General features: G+C 37.1%; 1 protein-coding gene across 5 annotated transcripts in view; it reads right to left on the reverse strand.

Annotated features, from left to right (window-relative positions):
* Window positions 1-22678, reverse strand: part of LOC115432816 (seizure protein 6-like) — a 103127-nt gene that overhangs the window by 40308 nt on the left and 40141 nt on the right. For all 5 annotated transcript variants that reach the window (XR_003937257.1, XR_003937255.1, XR_003937256.1 and 2 more), the window contains exons 2-3: window positions 8269-9012; window positions 7681-7802 (exon numbers count right to left, since the gene is read on the reverse strand). Coding sequence is in view for 2 of the 5 variants with exons in the window: in XM_030153824.1 (XP_030009684.1) it covers window positions 7681-7802; window positions 8269-9012 (866 nt within the window). In the remaining 3 variants the exon portion in view is untranslated. The remainder of the gene's footprint in view (window positions 1-7680; window positions 7803-8268; window positions 9013-22678) is intronic.

The following is a 22678-nucleotide window of genomic DNA, read 5'->3' on the forward strand; positions in this document are numbered from 1 at the left end:
AGCTGTCCTGCCTCAATTATGAATCATTGGCCATGTCAGGAGGCATCAGACTACCTTATCTTCACCAACACTGCAGCCAAAAGCCCAGAGGGGCCGCTTTCTCACTCTGTCCCTTGCGCGCGCGCACACACACATACACACACACACAAGCACATGCATGTGTGAGTGCACATTGTAATGAGAGCAGGCTTATTGTAACTCTGAGCTGGAATCTCTGCCTCAGCAGACACATTTGTGGGACTGGGGATTTGGCTGACCATGCACACTTCTGCACCAACCACAACATTATCAGAGGATACCATCTACAATGTTGTTGTTCCATTTTCAGAATTATGTTGAAAGAATAAAGAATGTGAGTAAACATATGTAGGGTGTGCTTTTTAGAGCTTGTAAAAGAAAAATAAATAAATAAATATATATATATATATATATATATATATATATATATATATATATATATATATATATACACACACACACAATGCAAGAAATGTAGGATATCATCCATGCGGGTGCTCTTTTATTTCAAGTATCCTTTTTATCCACCTCTCCAATAAAATACTTCCTGAGCCCAATCAAAATGAAAGCACTTCTATGTAGAGGGTCCTTTCTCTCCTCTAGCCACTGTCTCTTCAATCAAACCAATATGGCATGGGCCATTCTGCAAGGCCAAAGTACAATTGGCAGGTCTAGAACTGCACACAGATAGAGAAGATCTCTAAAATAATCACGTCAAAGCCGAGCAATATTTACTGGACTGAATAACTTATTTTGATGTGTTTGCAAAGACCTTTGCAGCACAGGAAGCAACCGATGTTCTGCAGTGAAACTGTGCCAGTGAGCAGTGGTGAAGCCTGTCTTATCACATCTAAGCAGAAAGTGGCCTGGCATCCTTTTAATCTGTGACTAGAGTCACCTTTGCTATCTAACAGCAAGTCTCATATAACAGATGATCTGTATCATGATAAGGAAGTTACTATTTTGTTTGCGCTTCTTTGAGATTTGAAAAAAAAAAGCTGTCAACAAAAATTTTTGTTTTAAACATAACATTTCATCTTCATTTACTCATGTATTAATTTGTGTGTGAGTATACAGTACACGTTACCTCTCCTCTCCACAGAGACTGTCTCTCACTGATAATTTACTGCTGAAAACATCTGGTGGTGTTTTGCAGTCAACATTTACACCGACTCGCAGGAGTCATTGCTGATGCAAAAATGAGCAGTATGTAATCAAAATTATCCCACTATACATGGAAATTAAATGACCCTGCTGCTGGGGCCAATAAATCAGCAGCTATTGGACTCACCAGCTGCAGTGTCATCATTACCATGATAAAACCTTCTGGCCTAAACAGCGGCACACTGAAGAGTACCTACTGTACCTCACGGTCCTGTGGAAGACTTAAGTTTCTAAATCACAGTGCTTCTAAATATGCTTGTTTTACCGCAGCCAGTTGGCGTTTTGTGCATCTGCTGATAAATCCATACAAAAGAGAGTCATTCCAGTTCTCATTATACTAAAAAGCTATCTTAATTGAACATTCACCTCCAAATAAAACAGCCAAGACTGCCCAGCTGTCTAAGACAATGGATCTGTGCCAATCAGCAAAAGCTGAATGTTAATGAGAATGTGCTTAAGACAGTGGCTGAATATAATCCTAACTTGCCCATTTACACTAATGTCACATTTTAACTGTCTGATCATCGTCTCCAGTATGACTTTCCTGTTAGCTTTTCTTTAGATTTTACATAAACTATTAGGACTTGTGCATTTTAAAACACTTTGAATTGTGAGTTTTACTTCCTGGAAAATCTGCTTTGTATTTCGAGGTGCATCTCAGGCCTTGACATCCCAGTTTATTTGTTGCAGCGTGCAGTTTTGCATAGATTTAAATTCATGCATTGCTGATTACTCTTCATATTCTCTGGCATGCATATTTACTCTCCTATCCTCATCGTGACACTGAAAGAGTTGGAGAGAAAGCCTTATTCCAGACAGTCTTCTTCCTTTATGACAGCTAGCTGGGTGGAGGAGCAATTAGTGTCACCTGAAAGCATTCCTCTTGGGATGGCTAGGCCTCATGAAAACTCATCTCAGCAAAGCCCTGACACCCTAAAAAGCTCATCAAGATCAAACTGGCCTTCTTTATGTCCCGTCTTACTCCCCCAAGGCGCAGCATGATGAAGGCTTCCCTCTGCCTCATCTCAAGTTGATTAAAGGCAGCAAGCCTGTCTTGGCCTCCATTATTCAGTCAGCCTCGGTTTCTCTGCGACATATCTGCTGCACCTTGTTTCATTTTTGCTGCTAGAGACCAGTCAGAGGGTAGCCAAAACATGTGCGTTACCATGTTAAAACCTCACACCACGGTTTTCATTTCACTTATAATGAGCAAAACATATGTCAGTGTGAAACAAACTTGCTTCATGAGGGTGTAAAGTTAAAGACTAACTTTTGGCAAAGCTTCAAAAATGTTTTAGAGATGCTTTTTTACAAGCAAAATTGGTCACTGAACACCAACAAAACAAATTTAATTCCCTTCCCATCAGCCGGGTCAGTGCCATGTGCATTTTGCTTCTTTTGTAAGGAGTACTGAAATTAAAATGAGAGTACAAAGATCAATACAGCAATTCACCCAGCAGTGAGAGGAGGCTGTGTGTCAAGTATTGGTGCTGCTTATTAACATGACTATTGATTGGAGTCAGAAGAGCGTGGTCGCAGAGGCAACATCAAATACCAATCGTTAACCCTGAAGTCAGGAAAAGCTATAAACACTCTGCATGCTCTGTAACATCTCAATCCTTTTAGGACCACTTCGCTGATCCACCCTAAGAGTACTTCATTCCCACCTTGTTGTAACTCATTACCACATTTGGACTAGTGGCTCATTAGATGTTTGGTTCATATGGATTATTTTTCTTTTTTGGGAATTGGTCTTAATATTTAGCTTGAGGATGAAGTACAAGAGAGCTATAATTTTCCCCAATGAGATATGAGGATTTATTTCTGTGTATATCTGTGTTTGGTTTTTACAATCTCTAATTAACAAAATAAAAGAAGTTAATTTGCTATATTTTGATAAACAAAAAAACATGATTTTTTTTTTCATTTTATGCATATATTTCTATCACTTTGCATGGTGCATTTGACACTTGTTAAAAAAAAATTACTGTAAAAGTCATAAATCATACAAAATGTCAAACTGCAGTCATGCTACTCTCATTTATTCCCATGTCCTGCTAATTAAATTTCATAATGGGCGGTAGAAGAACTGGAAACTGATTAAGGAAAGGGAAAAGAGAAGGTAAGAATACTAAGAGATGATGGAAGAGGTTCAAGAAATAGAACAAGGATGAAGGGAAAATATAAGAACACAGTACTGAACCCAAAATCCTCTCTGTCGTGTCTTTGAAAAATAGTAATTTAAATCCCTCAGAAAATAGAAGCACTCCCTTCCAATCAGCCTTTTCTGACAGTGGAGAGAGAAATTGCCCATGTCTGGGCTTCTAACCCCAGAAAAGTATCAACACTCACAGTTATTCCCATATAATACATTCTCTTTCAGTGCAGGTTTAGGATGGGGCCACCGCCGCCCTGAAACAGAGCTGAGACGACCCGTGCTAAGCCATAGATGGCAACTCCTCGAGACCCAGGCAGGTAGATCAGTGAACGGAGGGGACGACGAAATCAGAGCAGGACAGATGGCCTGGAAGGAGCTGATAGCTAGATAACCCACCGGATTTATTTGATCAAATAAAAAAAGCTCCAAAACAGATTTTAAGCCCAGTTCTAGAAAACCTCCATCTGTCCTCTACTAATATCTTATTTCAAAAGTGACTGTAGGAAAAGAGAAGTAGACGGGTATAGAAGGCAGAACAGAAAAGAGATACGGCTATAAGAACAGCAATTCAGTGTTATTAAAATAATAACACATAGTCAACAGAATGTGTGAGATGAGTTATTGATAGGCAAATATAACCTTGACTGCAAATGATGTTTGAATATTCAGACGTGCTGCATTTAAAAAAAAAAACACTGAAAAATACATGAAATGCAAAAAAAAATTATAAATATCTAAATAATGGCATAATTCAAGCGCCATCAGGGTCAGATTCAAGGAACTCAACCTGAAATACACCTCTTTCTTTTAATTATTATTATCATCATTATTATTATTATTATACCATTTCTCTTTGTATTAACCCTGTTCCTTCATCATACACTTATTTTTGATAGGAAATCTACATAAATTATTCATTAACTGAAAACTAGATGATATGCACAGTACCCAAAGTCCTGCAAAAAAAAAAAAAAAAACACACAAAACTAGCACCGTTTTCAGCTTTTTGAATATTTATTGGACATTTAGTTCATCTTAGTGTTGAAAGATGGACTAAATCTCCTAATATTTGTGCAGCTCTTCTGGAAATAAATTGTAATTTGGCCAGAATCACCAGATGGGGCACTGCATTAAATGTCGTTAGCTGTGGCAGAGGGGTTGAACAGGCTGAAAGCAGAAAATTCTCCTGATACATTTTTCAACATCACTCTCCTGCAAGCTGTCAGAGCCCTGAAAGCGTATTGAGCAAACACTGAAAAGGTGTGAACTTATTCATCATCCACCACTCGCTGACGTGCATTTGAATGCTGATGACTGTTTGAGGGGTCTTGATGCTGGAAGCGGCAGAAAATATCTACCTGTTATGTTCTGACCGGTTGATACCATACATCAACACCAGCTCAGCATATTTATTTTAAAGTCACCGCATCTGTCCTTCACAGTTTTCCTTTTGCCTAATTTCCTCGCTTTCAAGTGACTGGCCTGTCTGATGACTGCTTTTCATAACGGAGGCCAGCTGCCAAAACTAGAACATGCTCTTCAACCATTATGTTCCTCCCACAGCTCCTCTGCTCTGAAGCGTGAAGCACAAGCATTTCCTGTATTTCAATATTTGGCTCAGTTTAAGGTATCGCAGGAAATGTCAAGTTGACCTAAAGTAAACACTAAAAAGATTCAGCGTTACTTCATATTTCTAAAAGGTTGCACCAAACAGAGAATGATGAGGGAAAAGGTCTGAGCTCAAACAAGGGTTCATTTTTTTTCTGTATTTTCCGTAAAAATAATATCACTGAAAGAAAAAGCAGAAACATCATAAATGTAGAACTCTCAATGATAAGATGGCTGATTGTAGTTAAATAGTTTTGTGCTGTTTAAATAAATATGCTGCCATTCATAACAAAACACAAAAATATAATTTTGTTCTTAAGCCACTTAATGGTTTTCAGTGATTATCAAGCAAATACAGAATTTATTATATCTCATTACTGTACACAAAATAACCTGCAGCCATATTTACTAGTATGAATTAAATAGAAAGAAAAACAGAAAATGTTCCTTACTGAATATGTTCAACCCTGGACAGGAGTACCACATATGAAGATAAAATGATAATATGACAGATGCATATTGGTATTATTATGTGTCCTTGTGGGTCATTTTATAAACAAGGATACCGCATGATGCATCACGTACATTATGTATGCCAGGGTCCGACTAAATCACCCACATCCTTACTTTTTAGTTAAAAATGTGGTAATGCTATACTTAACATTCAGTACTGTGAGCTGCTTTGCTTCGCCAGTTTTAATGCATCTGTTTTCCCACCTGATGCCATAATAATAATCTTTATTTATAGAGCACTCCCACAATATGTAAAGTGTTTTACAATGAAATTGGTAAAATAGAAAATACAAATAAAGGATGTAAATAAAAGGACATAAAAAGGTTATAAAAATCTAATAAATAACAAGTAAAACAAGCAGCTTAGATAAAACCAGGATATGCCCTTTGGTAAAAGTATGTTTTTTTTTTACTTTTTATTTAAATTTTTTAAAACACTTTTACAGTACAGTAACAGCAAAAAAGAGCACAAAACAACAATGGAGGATGCTGTTTTTTATGCACTTGTCTGTTTTTCTGCATCAGATCTGGTAACAAGAATTAGTGTCCTTGAATATGGTCCATTTCTCCCAGTTCCCACTTTAATACTCAGATGAAACATTAAATTTTCCATGGTATATATTTCCTTTATAATGTCCAGCCATTGCTATGGTCAAAGAGGGTCACTTTTTAACCAGTTCCTTGTGACAACCTTTTTGCAGGCAAGAATTAATATTCTAAATAAGTAAGCATCTTCTCTTTTAATTACATCATCAGGTATTAGACCCAGATAGATAGTCTGGGGGTCCATTGGAAGTTTATAATTTAAAGTAACCTGCATTGTCTGAACAACACTGTTGCAAAACATTTGCGTTTGCTTTTTATGCTTGGTGTAATGGTAAAAGTTTGTTTTAAGAGGAAAGGGAAAGATAATCACACTGGAGCCATGAAGAGTTTAAAAGATCAAAATCTTAAAAATCAAACCTAAAACAAAAAGGGAGCAGGTGTAAAGAAGCTCAAACTGGTGTAACGTGTTCATATTTCTGAATATTTCTGTGCACTTCTGTCCACTGAGGAAATCGAATAACCAGTAGACGGGGAGAATTTGTAGCCACTCATTGATCACAATAAGCTCTGAACTTGCGCAAAGTTGTTATATTATTAATAATAACACAGCCATTTCGTTGCATTTTTCATTTAAATGCATAATTCATCCGTCTTCGTGCATTTCGACATGATCAAACACGACTACAAAACTAGTTTACATTGTGATTCCCTTTGTTCCCTCAAAACCTTGACCTGAAAAACCTGCAGACAGATTCAGACGCTGGTGATGAGAGACTGTGACTTATATGCTTGACTTCAGTTTCAATCCTTCATCTTCAGTCAGTTTATGTCTTCACCAGGAACACAGAACATGGCTCTTCATTCTCTTCAGGCATGCCCAGCAGTTGTCTGTTTAGTTTGGGGCTCCATCTGTTCACATAGTGCAACAGAAGCACAGGGCTTTCTCCTGTTTATTCATCAGCCATGATTGATATTTGTGTGTGTGTGTGTGTGTCTGTATGTGTGTATGTAAAATGTCAATGGGAGTTTCCCTTTGCTGAATTTACTAAAGATGCTGCGGATTTGACAGCTAAAGTGTCACATTCAGAGGCGTGTGTGTGTGTGTGCGTGTGTACATGAATGTGCATGTGGTTATAAGTGGTTTAAGATTTGCTTAAGTTTCTCAGTGGAAGCTTCCAGAGAAAAATACACTCTCAAACATATACTCTGTCAAGACTTATCTGAGCCCTCCAGAGGCAGCAAGACAAAGCTCACACATTTTAAAGTCTCCTGTGGTAAATGAGGCGTTTGAGGAATTGCAAATGCCAGGGAACACACACACCCTGACAGTTAAGTTTTATAACCTTTTGTGAAAAGACTTACCAAGCAAACATTCAACCTGAGATAGACCCTGTCACTTGTGCCCCCGTCCACCCACTCAGCTCTGCATTTGCTGCCTGTCTATCTCCATCAGCCCACACAAGAGCAAATGCTTTAACAGCTAAGCCTAAGCCAAAATATGTCAGTGCTCTCCACCGATTAAGTGCGCTTTTTTTGTAACGGTATTTCGCTTAAGAACTTATTTGTATACTTTAAGGATGTGGCTTTGAACTTATCTGCTATATTAGAAGTTACACATTGCGGCTTTCATTTGTCAATAAAGCCCAACATCTTTGTAAGGCGGTGGTACTGACCTGAACCTCGATGCCATATCCCAGATACACAGTCACCAAGTAGTTACACTCCACTCCAGGGTCAACCGGCTGCTGGATTTCGATGTTGCCTTCAGGGTCAGTGAAATTCAGACTGCATGGTTCTGTGGGAGACAGTATAGAGGCGAGTGATACCCTTTTTCCCGGACCACTGATCTTTCTGACAGCCCACCTGTGTCTCAGTGGACCACATAACCCTCTAACTATCTCTGCTGATTTCCTTTCTGACACCGCTCATCTGGGGCTTTAGCCCACAGTGGCCGGTGGAAAGGACAGGCAGGACACATCAGGGAAAATCAGATTGTTTTTGACACATGAGCGAATTTCTTACCCCTGGTGGAGAAATGATAGTTGTGTGCAGCATGCAAAATGAACAGAGGAGTGTTGATGACCTGATTCTTAATTTTCCATTGTCCTCTGGGATGTGTGTGTTCAATTTTAGGGCTAAAACTCTTAGTTTTTAACTTTCAGAGGGAAAAAGTAATTTTGTTGATACGGCTATTTTTTGCACAAAGTCATCTGAATGTTGTGTACGTCTTTGAAAGTCAGATGAGAAGTAAACATGCCTACCAGATGTTTGCATGGTGGTGATGGTGGTAGCTGTGATCACAGTGGTGGACTTTGTGGGGGTACTTCTTAAGCGGGGAGTTGATGAGAAGTTGTCAGGGTTGCTTTTGTTTTTGAGTGTTTCCTTAGCTTCCCCTTTCTCTGTCATCACCGAAAAGGACGCAGGAGTAGCCTCTGCTGGAAAAACACTCCAACTTGGAGGCCTAGTTCTCTGAAATGATAAAGAAGTCCCGGGGTTGTTCTCATTTTTATTATTTGGTGTCACTTGAGTGGTTAGGGAGTCTGTGGTAGGAGCTACTTTCTCTGCTTCCCTGGTCTTGTCCACAGTGGGCTTCTTTTGAGGAAGAGACATGGGTGGCCTTGGTGTGGTGGGAGAAAATGTGGTCAGTGGGGAGGTAGCAGCTGCAGTGGCAGTGGAGGCAATGTCTGAAAAGGCCGGGGCATCCTCATGGGGCACCAACTGAGTGATGGGGTCTCCTACATCTGAGGCAGGCACAGAGCTAGGCATGGTGGGATATGCAGCTACAGAGCCATCCCTCCTAAAAAAATGCTGGTCCCCTTGGAAGTCTCTCGTAAGAAGGTGCTCGTGAAGCAGCATGCCCTTGAGGACGGGTCGATGGTCTGGGATGTGTCCCGGTGAGTGGGTGGTGACTGAGTGAACTTCACTCTCTGTGTCCTGCGTCGACGAGTGTGTGAAAACATCCGTGTCTGGGTCCAGTGTTCGCTCACCAAAGCTTGCCTTCTGGCCTGTGGAAAAAAAAAAAAAGAGAATATAGCTGCATTAAGCAATATTTTTTCCAGCCAGTAAGCCTCAAAAGCAACATATAGAACAGAGCTCTGGAGCAGTATGTCTTTTTGACAGTTTCATTACAGAATCATCAAGGCTGCCTGAAGATAATCTACAAAAAATATGCTTAATGAGGTGAGAGGCTGACCTCTTGTGTAAGTCTTCCTCTCATCTATTGTAGATATTCAAATAGGCTCATTATTTATGCATGTGTTTCTTTCAGGATATAAGTAAAAACAGGCATATTTAGGTTACAACAGGAAAAATAATACAGCCTCTTACAAATATGCATCCAAATATGTACTATTGCTTTTTAACTGTATTTTCATTCTAAAAATCAGAACCTATAGTTTTTTCTTTTTGATGCTATTGTACATTATTAAGCTATAAATGAAGGGTGATTCTATAAAGGCCGTTCTTTTGAGGGTCCAGTCTGTGGCTGATTAAAACTGACAGTGGTGAATAGCAGCTTGAAGAATAACTGTATATTATCAAAGACTCTTCCATAATCATACGCTGCAGGCAGTCAAACCTCAGAGTGGTGAAATACTGGAGGATAAAAAGGCTTAAAGGCACATGCTGTATGATTCTGGAATCTTCTCTCCACTGTATTCACACCAATTATTTTCATCTTATTTTTCATGTCTTGGTTGACTTTTTATCTTTTAAACCAATTCTTGGTGCCTTTCTGTAGTCCTAACTAAGTGCTGCCAAGAACCGCCAAAGATGCCTGCCTTGATGTTGTTTTTAACAAATGTAACTGAAACTGCAATTTAATCATATATACAATTAATTTAATTTTTTTTTTTTTTTTTTTTTTTTTAACTTTCTCCTCACCAAGATACAATATGCACTTTGCAGCTGAGGCATTGCCTGCTGCTTCAACCTTGATGTCTAAGTAAATACCACATAAGCAGATGAACAGAGGATAGATATAGCAAACAGCACTTGCATAATCACACTGAACAAAGCAGACAAGAATATTAAATGTATTGTATATTTAAGTGATGCAAACACATTGTCAGTAATGAAATAAGAAATCCTTGATTATTCTTCTTACATTTTCCTAACACTAACTCCCACTCGTCTGAAAAAAGTCCACATCAGTTTTCATCTCATTAAGATGACACTAATTGCAAACTGAACTGACAGCAACTAATTGAGTTAAATTCCGATCTTTCTACCAAAAAAAAAAAAATTACCATCTTCTTTGAATTCAATCGAATATATTTATTATATGAATAAAGTTAGAGTTAATTAATCCAATCACTGTCATGTTCGAATAACACATGGTTTGTGCATTTCCCCTTTAAAAATATGCAAAACAAGTACAGTCAGTTAAGATGATAATTTCCAATACATGTTTTGCTAAACCCACTTTTATTAGTCTTTGGTACATTTATTTGTGTATTTGGACCCTAATAGTTCATAAAGTTTGAATTTGAACCCACCAGGTGCTGCAAAGCTATCTTTATATTCATTTTGGCAAAATTCTAGAGGATTTCTACAACCTGTTTCAATTCCTTCTTAATTTGTTAGGGTTAGGGTTAGGGTTGTAACTAGTTACATCAAAAGATTTGCACATATAAGGTCAAGACTTCTGACAAACATTTCTCAGAGTACGACATAATTGTTTTTCAGCAGCAGCGGTTGTAGTCCATACTGAAAATATGTCCAAACTTCGAGCCGATTACTTAAAATGTTCAGTTGTTGGTTGAACGGGACAGAGCAGCACAGTCAACAACCTGGAGGGGGTGGGGCATGAAGTGGCTCATTTGCATTTAAAGAGCCAGTGCTCAAAATGACTTTTTTTTGTATTGTTGTTGGCACGAAGCTAATTTACATATCAAGAATGGAAAAATGTTACAGAAGAATAAAACTGAAATACATTAGGAGACATGGTGGAATGGTGGAATGGTGAAACAGAACTATTGCAAATATCTGAAACAAAATAAACAAAAAGATAAAGACATTTGAAGTGTAATGAAAATAGAGATACAGAAAGAAAAATACATGAAAAATAGATCTGACTGGACAATAGAGTACAAAGGACCAAGGCAAGATACATTTAAAACAAGAAGGACTTAGATAAACTAGAATAAAGTTTTCTGGCTTTTCTGGACATATTTAAAATATTCTGTAGAGATCTGTAGTATTTGATAAAATCACATATAAACAAATTAAAGGAGGTGTTTGTGTTTTTCCGTTTGCTCAAAACGACCTTTCTGGTGTCATTACTCAGAAATAGGGTTGAAGATGGACCTGTGGAGTTGAATTAATGAAGAATTCAGATCCAAGCATAGCATTTACAGTTTATGTAGACCACAGGGGAATGTTTTTAAAATGCATAATTCCATTAAAAAAATAAAAAAAAAGCAAAATGTCACTCCTTAAATAAATAAATAAATAAACGTACAGAAATTATTGCCACACAGTGTATAAATACTAAGTGTTTGACATCCACCCCTCTGATCACTGAGAAAGCAACTATTTCTTTTGAACAAGCGCATTTCTGTGTTGTCTGATGAAGCTCCTTCACCTATAAGAAATTACCAAACAAAGGAGGGAGGCCTAATATAAAGATTTCTTATCACCTACTCCTTTCTATCTGAGCTCCAACAAGCTGCCTACATCTGCCTTAAACGCCTGAGGAACGACAGACTGGTAAATCAGTTTATGCAGTGTAAGTGTTTTTTGCAGCCTAATGATGGCACTGTGGTCCAAAATTGTCACATTTACCTTATTATCTGCTACACTTTCTTTATGTGTAAGGGTTTACTTTCTCAACACATCAACAATACTGAACTTCTTTGCATGTTACTGTTGCTTTGATGGGGCAGTTACCTTGAACATGATCAAGAATTTTCTATCTGGCTGCCAGTTATACACTATTAGAAATCTACAAAGATAGTTGCCTTGTTTATATATTTTCATGTGGAAAGGGCTTTCGTAAAGTTTGAAGACTGTAATGCTGATTTAGTTTTTCAGCATATTTTGCCAGGGTTTCACTTCAGACTGTTAGATAGAGCAGGGGAAATATACAATATGCTCTCTGGGAACTGTTTGACAAAATAGATAAATAAATAAACAAATAAAAAAAAATCTATGGTAATTGCTATCTTATTAAGACGGTGAGACGAGCGGACTGAAAATACTGCAACTGACTGAGAGCTGTATTTTCGCTTTCATGCTGTTGGCATCAATAAAATCTCCATATTTCTTTTTTATCATCTAATACTCTACACTATTTTGTTTCACCTTCTCACAACTTCTATCCTACCTGCTATTTCACTTCTCATATTGATCAATGCCACTGCATAATGAATTAGAAAAGCACATAAAATAAATATATAAATATTCATGTAGTGTAAAACAGCCATTGTAAGCAGAAAACAATTCAATGTGTTTTGTGTCGTACAAATGCAGGTTGATAAATACTGACAAAAATGAGGGACTGGATATAATCCTCCTTACAATGTGTCTACACATGTCTGCATGAAACAATGCTGTCTGTTTTGACACCTTAATTAGCTTGCATTCTGGGTGACAGGTTGTCTTAATGAGGCAGAAAAGCTGCCTGCACACTTTCCATGCTTATAGATGAAAGGATGTTGTTGACACAGACAGAAAATGACTGAGATATTCTCATGTGAATGTTTCTATTAGCTTCAGTGATTCAGGAGGATGAAAGAGGCTGCAGGCCTAGAGCTGGAAGTCAAAAGATTTATTTAAAATCTTTTTTAGTGGATGGTTGAATTTTGATCTAATGTGAATTCACATATTATTTGTGTAAAATACAGGAAAATGTCTGCTTTAACAGTAAGTCAGTTGAATGGTAAACTGAAAAGAAATGCTTTTGATCCTACTGAATCTGAAATGTTCAGCTTGATAGTTTCATGGTTATTTACTCCATTGTTTATATCTGTTAAATCTCTGTGAGATCAATTCTTACCACTTCATGAAACTATTATGGATGCATATTGTTCACCTGCCTGGCTCATTTTGTGTGTATTGATTAAATGCATTGTTTTCTACATGAGAAAGTGTTGTTTTTTTTTTATCTACTTGCCAAAAGGCAAACATTCAATGTGGAAAACTGACTTTGTCTTTATTGATTGTATAAAGATGTCCACAGCAGGAAACATACATTTATGGTTTTATGAATAATAGTGTCTGAATAAATGTGAAAATAAAATGTGCCACAGCACAAGCTATAGTTTGCTCATAAAACATTGAAAATTGTTGCAAGCCATTATAAGATTTGCTGATGCAGAGTAGTTTTACTACCATCCAACCCACTAATAAAAGTTTGATCACACTATTCAAGTGGAAGAGTAAACAATTTCTTTACAAAGCCCCTTCTAGGAGGACAGAATTGACACATGGTTTTACATTTTACTGGCAGACACGACAACACCACATTCATCTTTCTTGGTGACATAAGCAATTCAAAGACCTTTTGATGTTCTGAGATGGAGCAGAAACATTTCCTTGTAGCCTTATTCTGTCACAACAAGAGCAGCTAAAGCTGTATTTTAAAGGCAAACTAAGCATATTTGACATGTCTCACTTCCAGAGAGAATAAAGAGTGTAAAGGGAGGTCTTCATGTAGGACTGAAGTGTATAAGGCTGCCTCCCTCCTCGTAATTGCTAAGAGTGTCCTTTTCTTTTGCCAAAATGGAAACCAAACTCCTGTGTCTCCTTCCCTTTTGTGTCTGTCTATGTCTCTCTGTCTGTATTGGTCAGCTTTAGACCATTCAGTAGCTCGAATATCGAGTGAAGTGGAGAGTGAGAATGGAGAGCTGAGTTAGTTTCTCATACACAGATCAATACAGGATCAATGTGTACAGGTTGGAGACCTCACTGTGGTGATTACAGAGAAGCAAATAGTGCTACCACACCACTATCATTTCTAAACCTTAATTGGTTGTTTACAGTTGAAGCTGCAGAGAATGGAGCTGGAAACTGAGTTCTTTGATGAATTATTATAATGTGAATCAATAAATACAAAACAGGATAAATGCCATAGGCTATTTCCTTTCTGTCTCATTAAGTTGTATGCATTTCTTGCACATGTAACATTATAAACATTGTAAATTCTTCATGACAGCAACCAGTTACTGCAAATTTTGAGAGTTGCCTTACTTTTTGTTGACTGAAAATAAAAAAGAATTTACAAAACACAGATATCGTGGCTGGAAATTCAGACCTTCATCAGGCATTTCTTCAGGGCAGAGCTACAACCGTTCAATTTGAGTGGCAGCCCTTGAATGTCTACATGCTAAATTGTAAATACGGCACCAATTAATTTGTCACTGTTAGCCAAAACAATTGACAGTAACAAGCGATTGAAATGGCTTTTATTCCTTTTAGAAGCTCTGAAAATATCAACTTCTATCACACATGCCATAACCAGCCAGTCATGAGGATCCATTAAATGTGTTTAACCTTCACTTGATTTCATAAGAAGCCTTTTACATGAAAAGGAAGCAGACTTTTGTCAAACAAAAATGTGGTTTTCAGTGTGAACATGTGTTATCGCAACTTAAAAAAGTCATATAAATGCAAAGTTCTGTTCATCAGTGAATTTAATCTATATAATCCAACCTGGTATTACTGTCAAGGTAACAACACTAATCACTTTTGCCAGAGCTGGAATTTCTGTGCAGAAACACAGACAAGCTCCCTATTTATAGTTAGAAAATTACCCCTTATTGCCACTCATTCTAAATTTATTGTGTCTGAAAGACTCTAATCAGGTATAAATGTAATGTACTGGAATAATACAGTCCTATTTAACCCTTCCCTCAGCTCCACAAATAAAGTCGAGGCGATGTGAGTAAAATCACACAGAGATAACAGACATTTATGAAAGTTGCGCTGTGCAGAGCTGAAGTAGGACTGCTTGAGAAATGAAATACAGCTCATTACCTTATTTACTGCATCAGAGCCGAGGAACGCTGCACACTCAAGAGGTGATGTGTAGCAAGTTGGTTAATAAATTAGAAGCGGTAATTGCCATGGCAGACTGAGATTACTATTATCTTATTCTGAGTGGTGCCACAAATACAATAAAGTACCATTTATCATCCTTTGGGAAACTACGTCAGTCTGTCCGCACATTCAATAAAACAGATTTAGGATATGTTTGGGACTCAGAGGAAACCAAAGGTCTTAAGAGTTTAAAGACCGCTGACTTGTTTCTGGAGAGACTGATAATGCTGTGCATGCCAAATCACTGCTAGTACTTAAAGCTAATGCCACATCAGGTCTTCTGTTAGAGCAACAACGATCTGGGAACAGTACAGAATAGAATTGAAATTAGATGAATAAAATATGGTAAATGCAGCGGCGGCTGCTTGTCTTTCAGAGAGCAGAAGCTCATTGTCGGCTTACATAAAAAAAAAAAAGTCAAGCTATTTAAACATAAATTCGGCCCTCCGTTCCTTTTTAAGAAAATGGTCAGTGACCTTATCGTACCAACTAAACAAGAAAAAACATTGAAATTATGTTAAACTGAAACAAGGAAGCACAATGAGTGTGTTTTATTTACAGTGCAAGAAATGAATAAGTAATTTCATGATGGTTTCTCTCTTGATTTCACAGCAGAATGCGCGACGGTATTAAACTGAACTCTGTCAAGCGAAGGAGTAGATCTCAAAATAGCTGTCAATCAAATGGGATTCAGCCTTTCAACTGATCCTCCAATCAGCATGTGGAAGCCTGGCGTCCAGCCCAGCCGAGCTCCGCCCACAGCTCCATTCACCCCCAGAGATGCCAAGCGTCCGGGGGCGGGACAACATCATGGCATTTATCCAATTACCGTCCAGTTTTGAGGCAATGAAAAAAACTGTTCCTCTCAGTCCCACTGAAGTGCATGGACGCTGAGCATCTACGGGCAAATGCACTGAGCAGAGATCGTATGAGAAAACAGCACAAGGAGAATGGATGAGAAGTGAACAACATCAAGTCTGTTGATTTGTGATAAAGCTGATTCTGAACAAACTCACATGTGAGATGAATGTGTTCTAACACATTTGTAGTCAATGAATTGTCAACACAACCGTACATATTTGACCATTTAATTTTCGGAATTTTAGGGGAAGCCGAGCTTCCCTTGCAGTCTGTGAGAAATCGCCTCTGGGTAAATGTAAGTTTCACAGAAAAATTAGCCTGGAAGTTAATCAGAAAAAGTGTGGCTGATTAACTCTTCCAAATGGGATAGATCTGGATATGCTGTTTTCCATAAAAAGTTTTCCATGTAGAATATACATGTGATGTTCTAGTGATTAAGTGATTACAGGAGTCTTCAGCTTCACTGTTAGGCGTAAAACATTGGTCAGAAAATAATAATTGAAAAAACCAAAGGGAAAGGAGCACGGTTCCCAAATGAAGTCACTGGGTCCGATCAAGCAGTAACACATGGACACATTTTGTGTTCAACAGTCTCTGTCATGTAAGCAGAGTAACTTATATGCATGTATTAGACTTATTTGAGCAGGTATTTATAAGCACTATAACATTATGTAGAACACAATTTGGGGATATAAAATTTTTAGGTGAAAAATATCAGATTACTGCTTGGTAACACATGAACTTGAAACAGACATCAATTTTTTAAGCTTTACGCAAACATTCAAAGCATGCCATTCTCAACAGAAATTGATATCAAGTAGGACAAAACCTTTTAGATATTATGTTCAACTATGCTGAAAATACATTTTGGAATAAAATATTGAAAAGTCTCTGTTTTATTGACATGAGAATGTGGTAACACATGGACAGGTTGCCATAGTAACACGTGGACGATGCTTTACCATTGTATGCATCACCCAAAATGTATCAAAAGATCATTACTTTCTGAAAGTTTCTCAAATATCGGAATTATAAGTAACTTGAAAATTAAAAATTGGTATTTTTGTGGTAACACGGGGACTGGGCCTTTTAAGCAACTCACAGATGTTCAAACTCATAAATATCAATAATATTCACAAAATAATGAAAATCTAATACTTGAAACTTAATCATCTATATAATCAACAGACTGAATACATTTTCAAATTTTTTAGATATAATTTTTAGCATCAAATTCAAGCTATGGCTGTGGAGTAAAAAGTACAATTGTAACTTTTTTTTCCTACAATTGGCATTTACAATACAATTGGCACGAGTGTTAGGTTGTATTTTTTAATCAGGAAAACTAGTGATGTGACCTGACCCAAAACTGTTTTTAATAAGTGTCCCCTGGCATCATCTTTGATTATCTGTGACATTTAGACTGGAGGTATAAGATCTGACTTTGCCCTGATGTTCCACAGATCCGTAACAATCTCCCAGCCGACAATGACTTAGATGACAGAATGAGCAATCATCGGGGAATCCTGCTCGAGATGGCAACAGACAACCTCCTCCTCTCTTCACTTGCATATCAGTGGAGTCATCAGCGAGCACTCAGTGCATGGAGAGAGCACTAATAGGATGGGACAAGCCACACTCGAGGCGGGCTGCTGATTGACATCAATCTTCTAATATCCAGGGGCTTTATTTCCTTATTATTACAGAGAGCCACTAGACAAGCAAATCAATAGGCAACTTCCGCTGGGCTCAGATACGAGGCCTTCAGATCACACTACGTGAGTCCATGTGGGGCCCTCAGCGGAGGTCTGTGTTCATGAATTCATTTCAACAACTAAGGTGAATTTCCCGGTAGCGTTGTCTGTTATAATTTCTGCAGATTTTGTACTTATTTGAATGAAGAAACAAGTAAAGACTACAGGAAATAATGGGGTGAGACTGATAAATGATTCCATTAGTCAACTTAATGAATTGATAATCTAATTTGGCTTGTGGGTGTGACACCACAGGAGAGTGGAAATACATTTTAAAAAAGGGAAGCAGGAGGAAAATGATGAAAATTAAATTAAGTGAGCACAAGCTGGAAGAACAGGGCTACAAAAAAAACAAACAAACAAAAGGTCATAGTTGCATCCCTCTCGCTGCGATTTCCTCTTATAAAAGCAGGATAAATGCGATACTACCACCATGACTGAGCACGGGGTCCCATTTCCAAGCATCACATTTTCCTTTTACTGACTGTCTGGTTTTGGAGAAGTGAGGATAACGGCATATTGAGATGAGAGACAGTCTTATCCTCCATCTGCCCTTTGACTTCATTGAGTGGAACCATAACTTTTCCCTTTCATTTATCACGCCCTGTCTGTGTTCTGGTTCATTGAGCATTGTCCTTCAGACAGGCTTTAAACAAACTGTGTCTTAATGGTGCTGAGAAGCTCATAAGACCTGACCTTTATCTGGAGCAGAACAAAATCCAGATTCGCTATTTGCATGAGAGCTACAGTATAGCATTATACAGTCGCTACAGGAGGTAAATGGACCATCTTTAAACAAATTTCAACTCCATGACAAAGGGTGAAATGCAGTTTAATTGGCAATAAATTGTTGTGTTCACAGCCTGCATATTCATTCTCCATTCCTTATGTTTGCTTCATCTGTGCCAATTGCATCCATTTTTTTTTTTTTGTCTTGCCAGCTGAAGAGCATATGACTGGATGTCTTGTTGCACAAATGCCCGATATTAACAATTACATCATCTTCTGTGATCGCAGCAGAATTTGTCATACACAGCATCCAGCTCCTTGTTGTATTTCAATTTAATAATGCACTGCATCCTAGAAAATACTGGGATGAATGTCTCTTTTCACACTTCATTTCCTTCCATTAGAGTAATCTGTCTTTTCATTTTCTTCTCATTTACTCCATGGTGGAGTCAATTAAGAACAGAGCTGTGGTTGAAACAAGACCTACAACTTAAAGAATCTGTAATGGATTGTGTTGTGGGAGATTTGTGTTAATGGTATAGTTTTGAAGTGTAGCCACGGATTAACAATAGAAATTGAAGACCTTTAGTGTACGTCTCCATATGGTTAATCAACCTGTCATGATAAAAAAGACAGTCTATGCACACTATATGTAAGTAAAGTTCTACATCAGTGAGATTATTCAGATACAGGTTGTACATCTGGTTTTCCTCCTGACAGCAGAGACATTACAGCTTAGTTTAAAAGCAACTTGATGGATGCTCTACTCTCTACCCCTCTTCAGATGATTTCCCAGTCCCATAACAATTCCATCAGGAACAGGAAAGCACTAAAGATGCACACTGCTGCTTTCAGTCTCATCTATCTACAGTACTTATCATAGACGTGCTTTGTGGCCTATTCCACTTGTCAATACATCAGTATCTTGTAAGGCAGCTGTAGTTTCAATTAGCAAACAGTCACAGTCAGTGCAGAAGGAGAAAGACTCATCTCCCTCCGTTGTCTTTATAATAAAAGAAGAGGCAGAACTGGAGAGAAATCTGTTCAGTTCACTGTAGATAAGTTGAGTGCACTATAAAAAACTGGAACTTGAGTGAATTGATATGTGCTAATTAAATAAAAGCAACATTTACTTAATAAAACAGGCTAAAGGAAGTTGAATAAAAACATTTAAATAATTAATTTACTACAATATGACTAGTTTCAATGGGGGGAAAATCTGAAAATGATAATATCAGCTCCTTTGAGTCACTTTAATGTTTTTTTAATTAACTATTAGTTTTGCTTTATTCATTTAAGATTTTCTTTTAGGAAAAAGACTTATTTCTATTTTGTGTATAATGAAGAAGATCTGTTTAACTGAATATGAACAACGTGTGTGCATTGGAAAAACTGATGCTGTTGTAAATTCACTGGTAGTAAATAAAGCAAAGCATCAGTTAAACAAGTGGTGCCAGGCACAACAAACTCCACCCCTCGCACATATTGTATCATATTTTGGCATCAGTCCAACTGATGTCATCATGTCTATGCATGTGCTGATGTCAGCATATCAATTGCCTCTATTTATGTGCCAAGTTTGAAGTAAAGTGAAACAAAATTGATGTATTTTTTTTAGACATTTGAAATTTCGCCCATTATAAGTAAATGGGAGAAAAAACAGATTTTAAAAATTCATAAAAAACTTTAACTTTGACCTACATTTTCTAAAATATAACCACATCTATTCTGGCTCACTGGCAATCTATAAACCCAGTTTGGTATGAATTCAACCAATAGTTTTGCTGCTACAGACATTTGAAATTTCTCCCATTATAAGTAAATGGGGAAAAAATATTTTAAAAATTCATAAGAAATTTGAACTTTGACCTACTGTTCCCAAAATGTAATCAGATCTATTCTGGATCACTGGCAATCTGTAAACCCAATTTGGTGTGAATTCAGCAAGTAGTTTTGCTGCTAGAGTGTTAACAACAAACAAACAGACCAAAAACAATACCCCTTGCCTCCCCTTTGGGGGGCAGGGTAATAATTTCTTCATCACATTTTCCAATTAGTTTCAATAGAAAAAATCAAATAATGATAATCTTGAGCAGACTTTAAAGCAGTAAAGTAAGTACTACGAAAATGTATTTATTTCACTTCATTTTTATCACTTTAGTTATTTTTTAATTGACATCCTGTTTTGCATTTTTAACATTATTTTTATTGCAGTACACTTGACTGTCTAAATTTAGCAATATCAATACTAAAAACTTGGATTTCAGTTTTGTTTTGTTTTTTTTTTTTTTTTTTTTTTTTTTTCTCGCAAATCTACCCATCCATCCATTTTTGTGGAGGTGCTGGAGTCTATGTAGATTTATATAAATGTAGAAATATCCAGGAATTTATTAAATCTAAATTATTTATTGTGAAATATTTGGTAAATCTAACTTAATTTTTGACAAGCCCATTTGATTGACATTTTAAAATGTATTTTGATTGTGTTAGAATCATGACTCCATAATATTGAATATCTCTTTGTTTCTGTAATTGCTTCAAGTATGCAAAAGTCACATTTTTTTGCTGTTTTTTTGTTGCACCTTTGCATTAGGTCAATAAGATGATCCAAGTATCTGAGATGGTGTTAAAAATCAACAATCTGTGGAGAGTCAACATAGCAAAAATAAATGGACAATAACAGAATAAACACAAAAATACAAGAATGAAAGAAGTAATGAGCTTGTAATAAATCACACTTTCACAATTAAAACTGGAATGTTATGTTTTCTGTTTAGAAACCACTCACAGAACACAGAAACAAACACAAAATCTGTTGAATCAGGCTTGAACTCAGCGGGAGCGCTCCTCAGAATAGTCAAAGCAATCGATTACTCACTATCTTTGTGTCCTCATTTAGACTTTAAATTCTATTTTTTTTTTTTTTTTTTCCAATATTTTTAGTTTGCAGTATTTTTTTAATGTAAATTACTTAACTCTACAGTGCCTTTTTACTGGTATTTGTTGTTTGTCTTTTAATCCTCTGCACTGAACCGGAGTTTCGTTGTATTTGGTACAACAACAATAAAGATATTCTGATTCTGATACAGCTCTTTTTGTTCCTTGAGTCCTCATATAACCAGGTGTGTCTTACATCTGCAGTGTGAGACAGTCTTCAGACTCTCTAATAGGAGTTTTAGAAGTCTTTCAGGATCTCTAGCTTCATGCCAGTGTTGCTCTTCAGTAAAGCCACAAGGAGGTTAAAGTTCCATAATGAGAGTATTTTATATGATCTCTCAGATGTCAGGACCCATAGGCTTTGAATTGACTAAACGTCATTTATAAAATAATATTTCACTCATATATGGTCTATATTTGTCCTTTTCAGTGTGGGTGTCCAAAAGAGTAACAAGAAAAGTATAAATGTATTGAAGAGTCAAAATCACAAGTGCAGAAGTGATACCATTCAAGTGCAGACTTTGGCCTGTAAGTGTCCGCTGTATTGACTGAAACACTGGAAGGACTTGACAGAGCAGACTTTCAGGTAAAAATCAGTTTTGGACTCAATGCTGCAAAAAGGTGAGTTTGTACAAGAACAGAAAAAATCTCAAAATAGCCTCTGAAATTGTTGTAGGTTTTTGACACCTGACACCTGTTGAATGTCTTTTAAGGAAGGATGCAGACAGAAAAACCCACTATTAGGGTATCACAAAGATTTTATTTTCTCCCTTCTGAACATGACATACAGGAATATTGCATCTAAGTAGAGTGATAACATTCACCTCCACATAGAAGAGAGGCAATCATTCTGGCTTTGATCATGAGTGCTGGCTTGTTTTTATTCTTTCTGCTTTAGTGTGTTTGTCCCTCTTGTTGACTTAAGTTGTCCCTCTTGTTGACAGCTGAATGCCTGTAGAAAACAGACATTTTTCCTTGGCATCTGAACCATACAGTCTCTAGTGGATGCGTCTAAAGTAGAGTGGACGCTTGTAACACCTGAAAAATGAAATCAGTTCATTTCCTCACTTCCCCCATCTCCGTTGAAAGCACTGTTTTAGGCATAACTGTATATGCCTGACAATAAAAAAGCTTTTTCAAGCATTCAATATTTTAATCGATTACACCACTGTTCCTCTAATGGTCTGTTTTTCAAAGCAATCCCACAACAACAACAAAAATCTGAATAAAACAACACAAACTAATAAACTAAATCCTTGAGGGAGACAAAAAAAAGAGTAAAACATCTTCAAGCAGAGACATTTTAATATGCTGGGTGCATGTAATGTTGAAATTAGTTTTATGTGTTTTG

Source organism: Sphaeramia orbicularis, chromosome 14 (assembly GCF_902148855.1).
Source record: "Sphaeramia orbicularis chromosome 14, fSphaOr1.1, whole genome shotgun sequence".
Classification (NCBI taxonomy): domain Eukaryota; kingdom Metazoa; phylum Chordata; class Actinopteri; order Kurtiformes; family Apogonidae; genus Sphaeramia; species Sphaeramia orbicularis.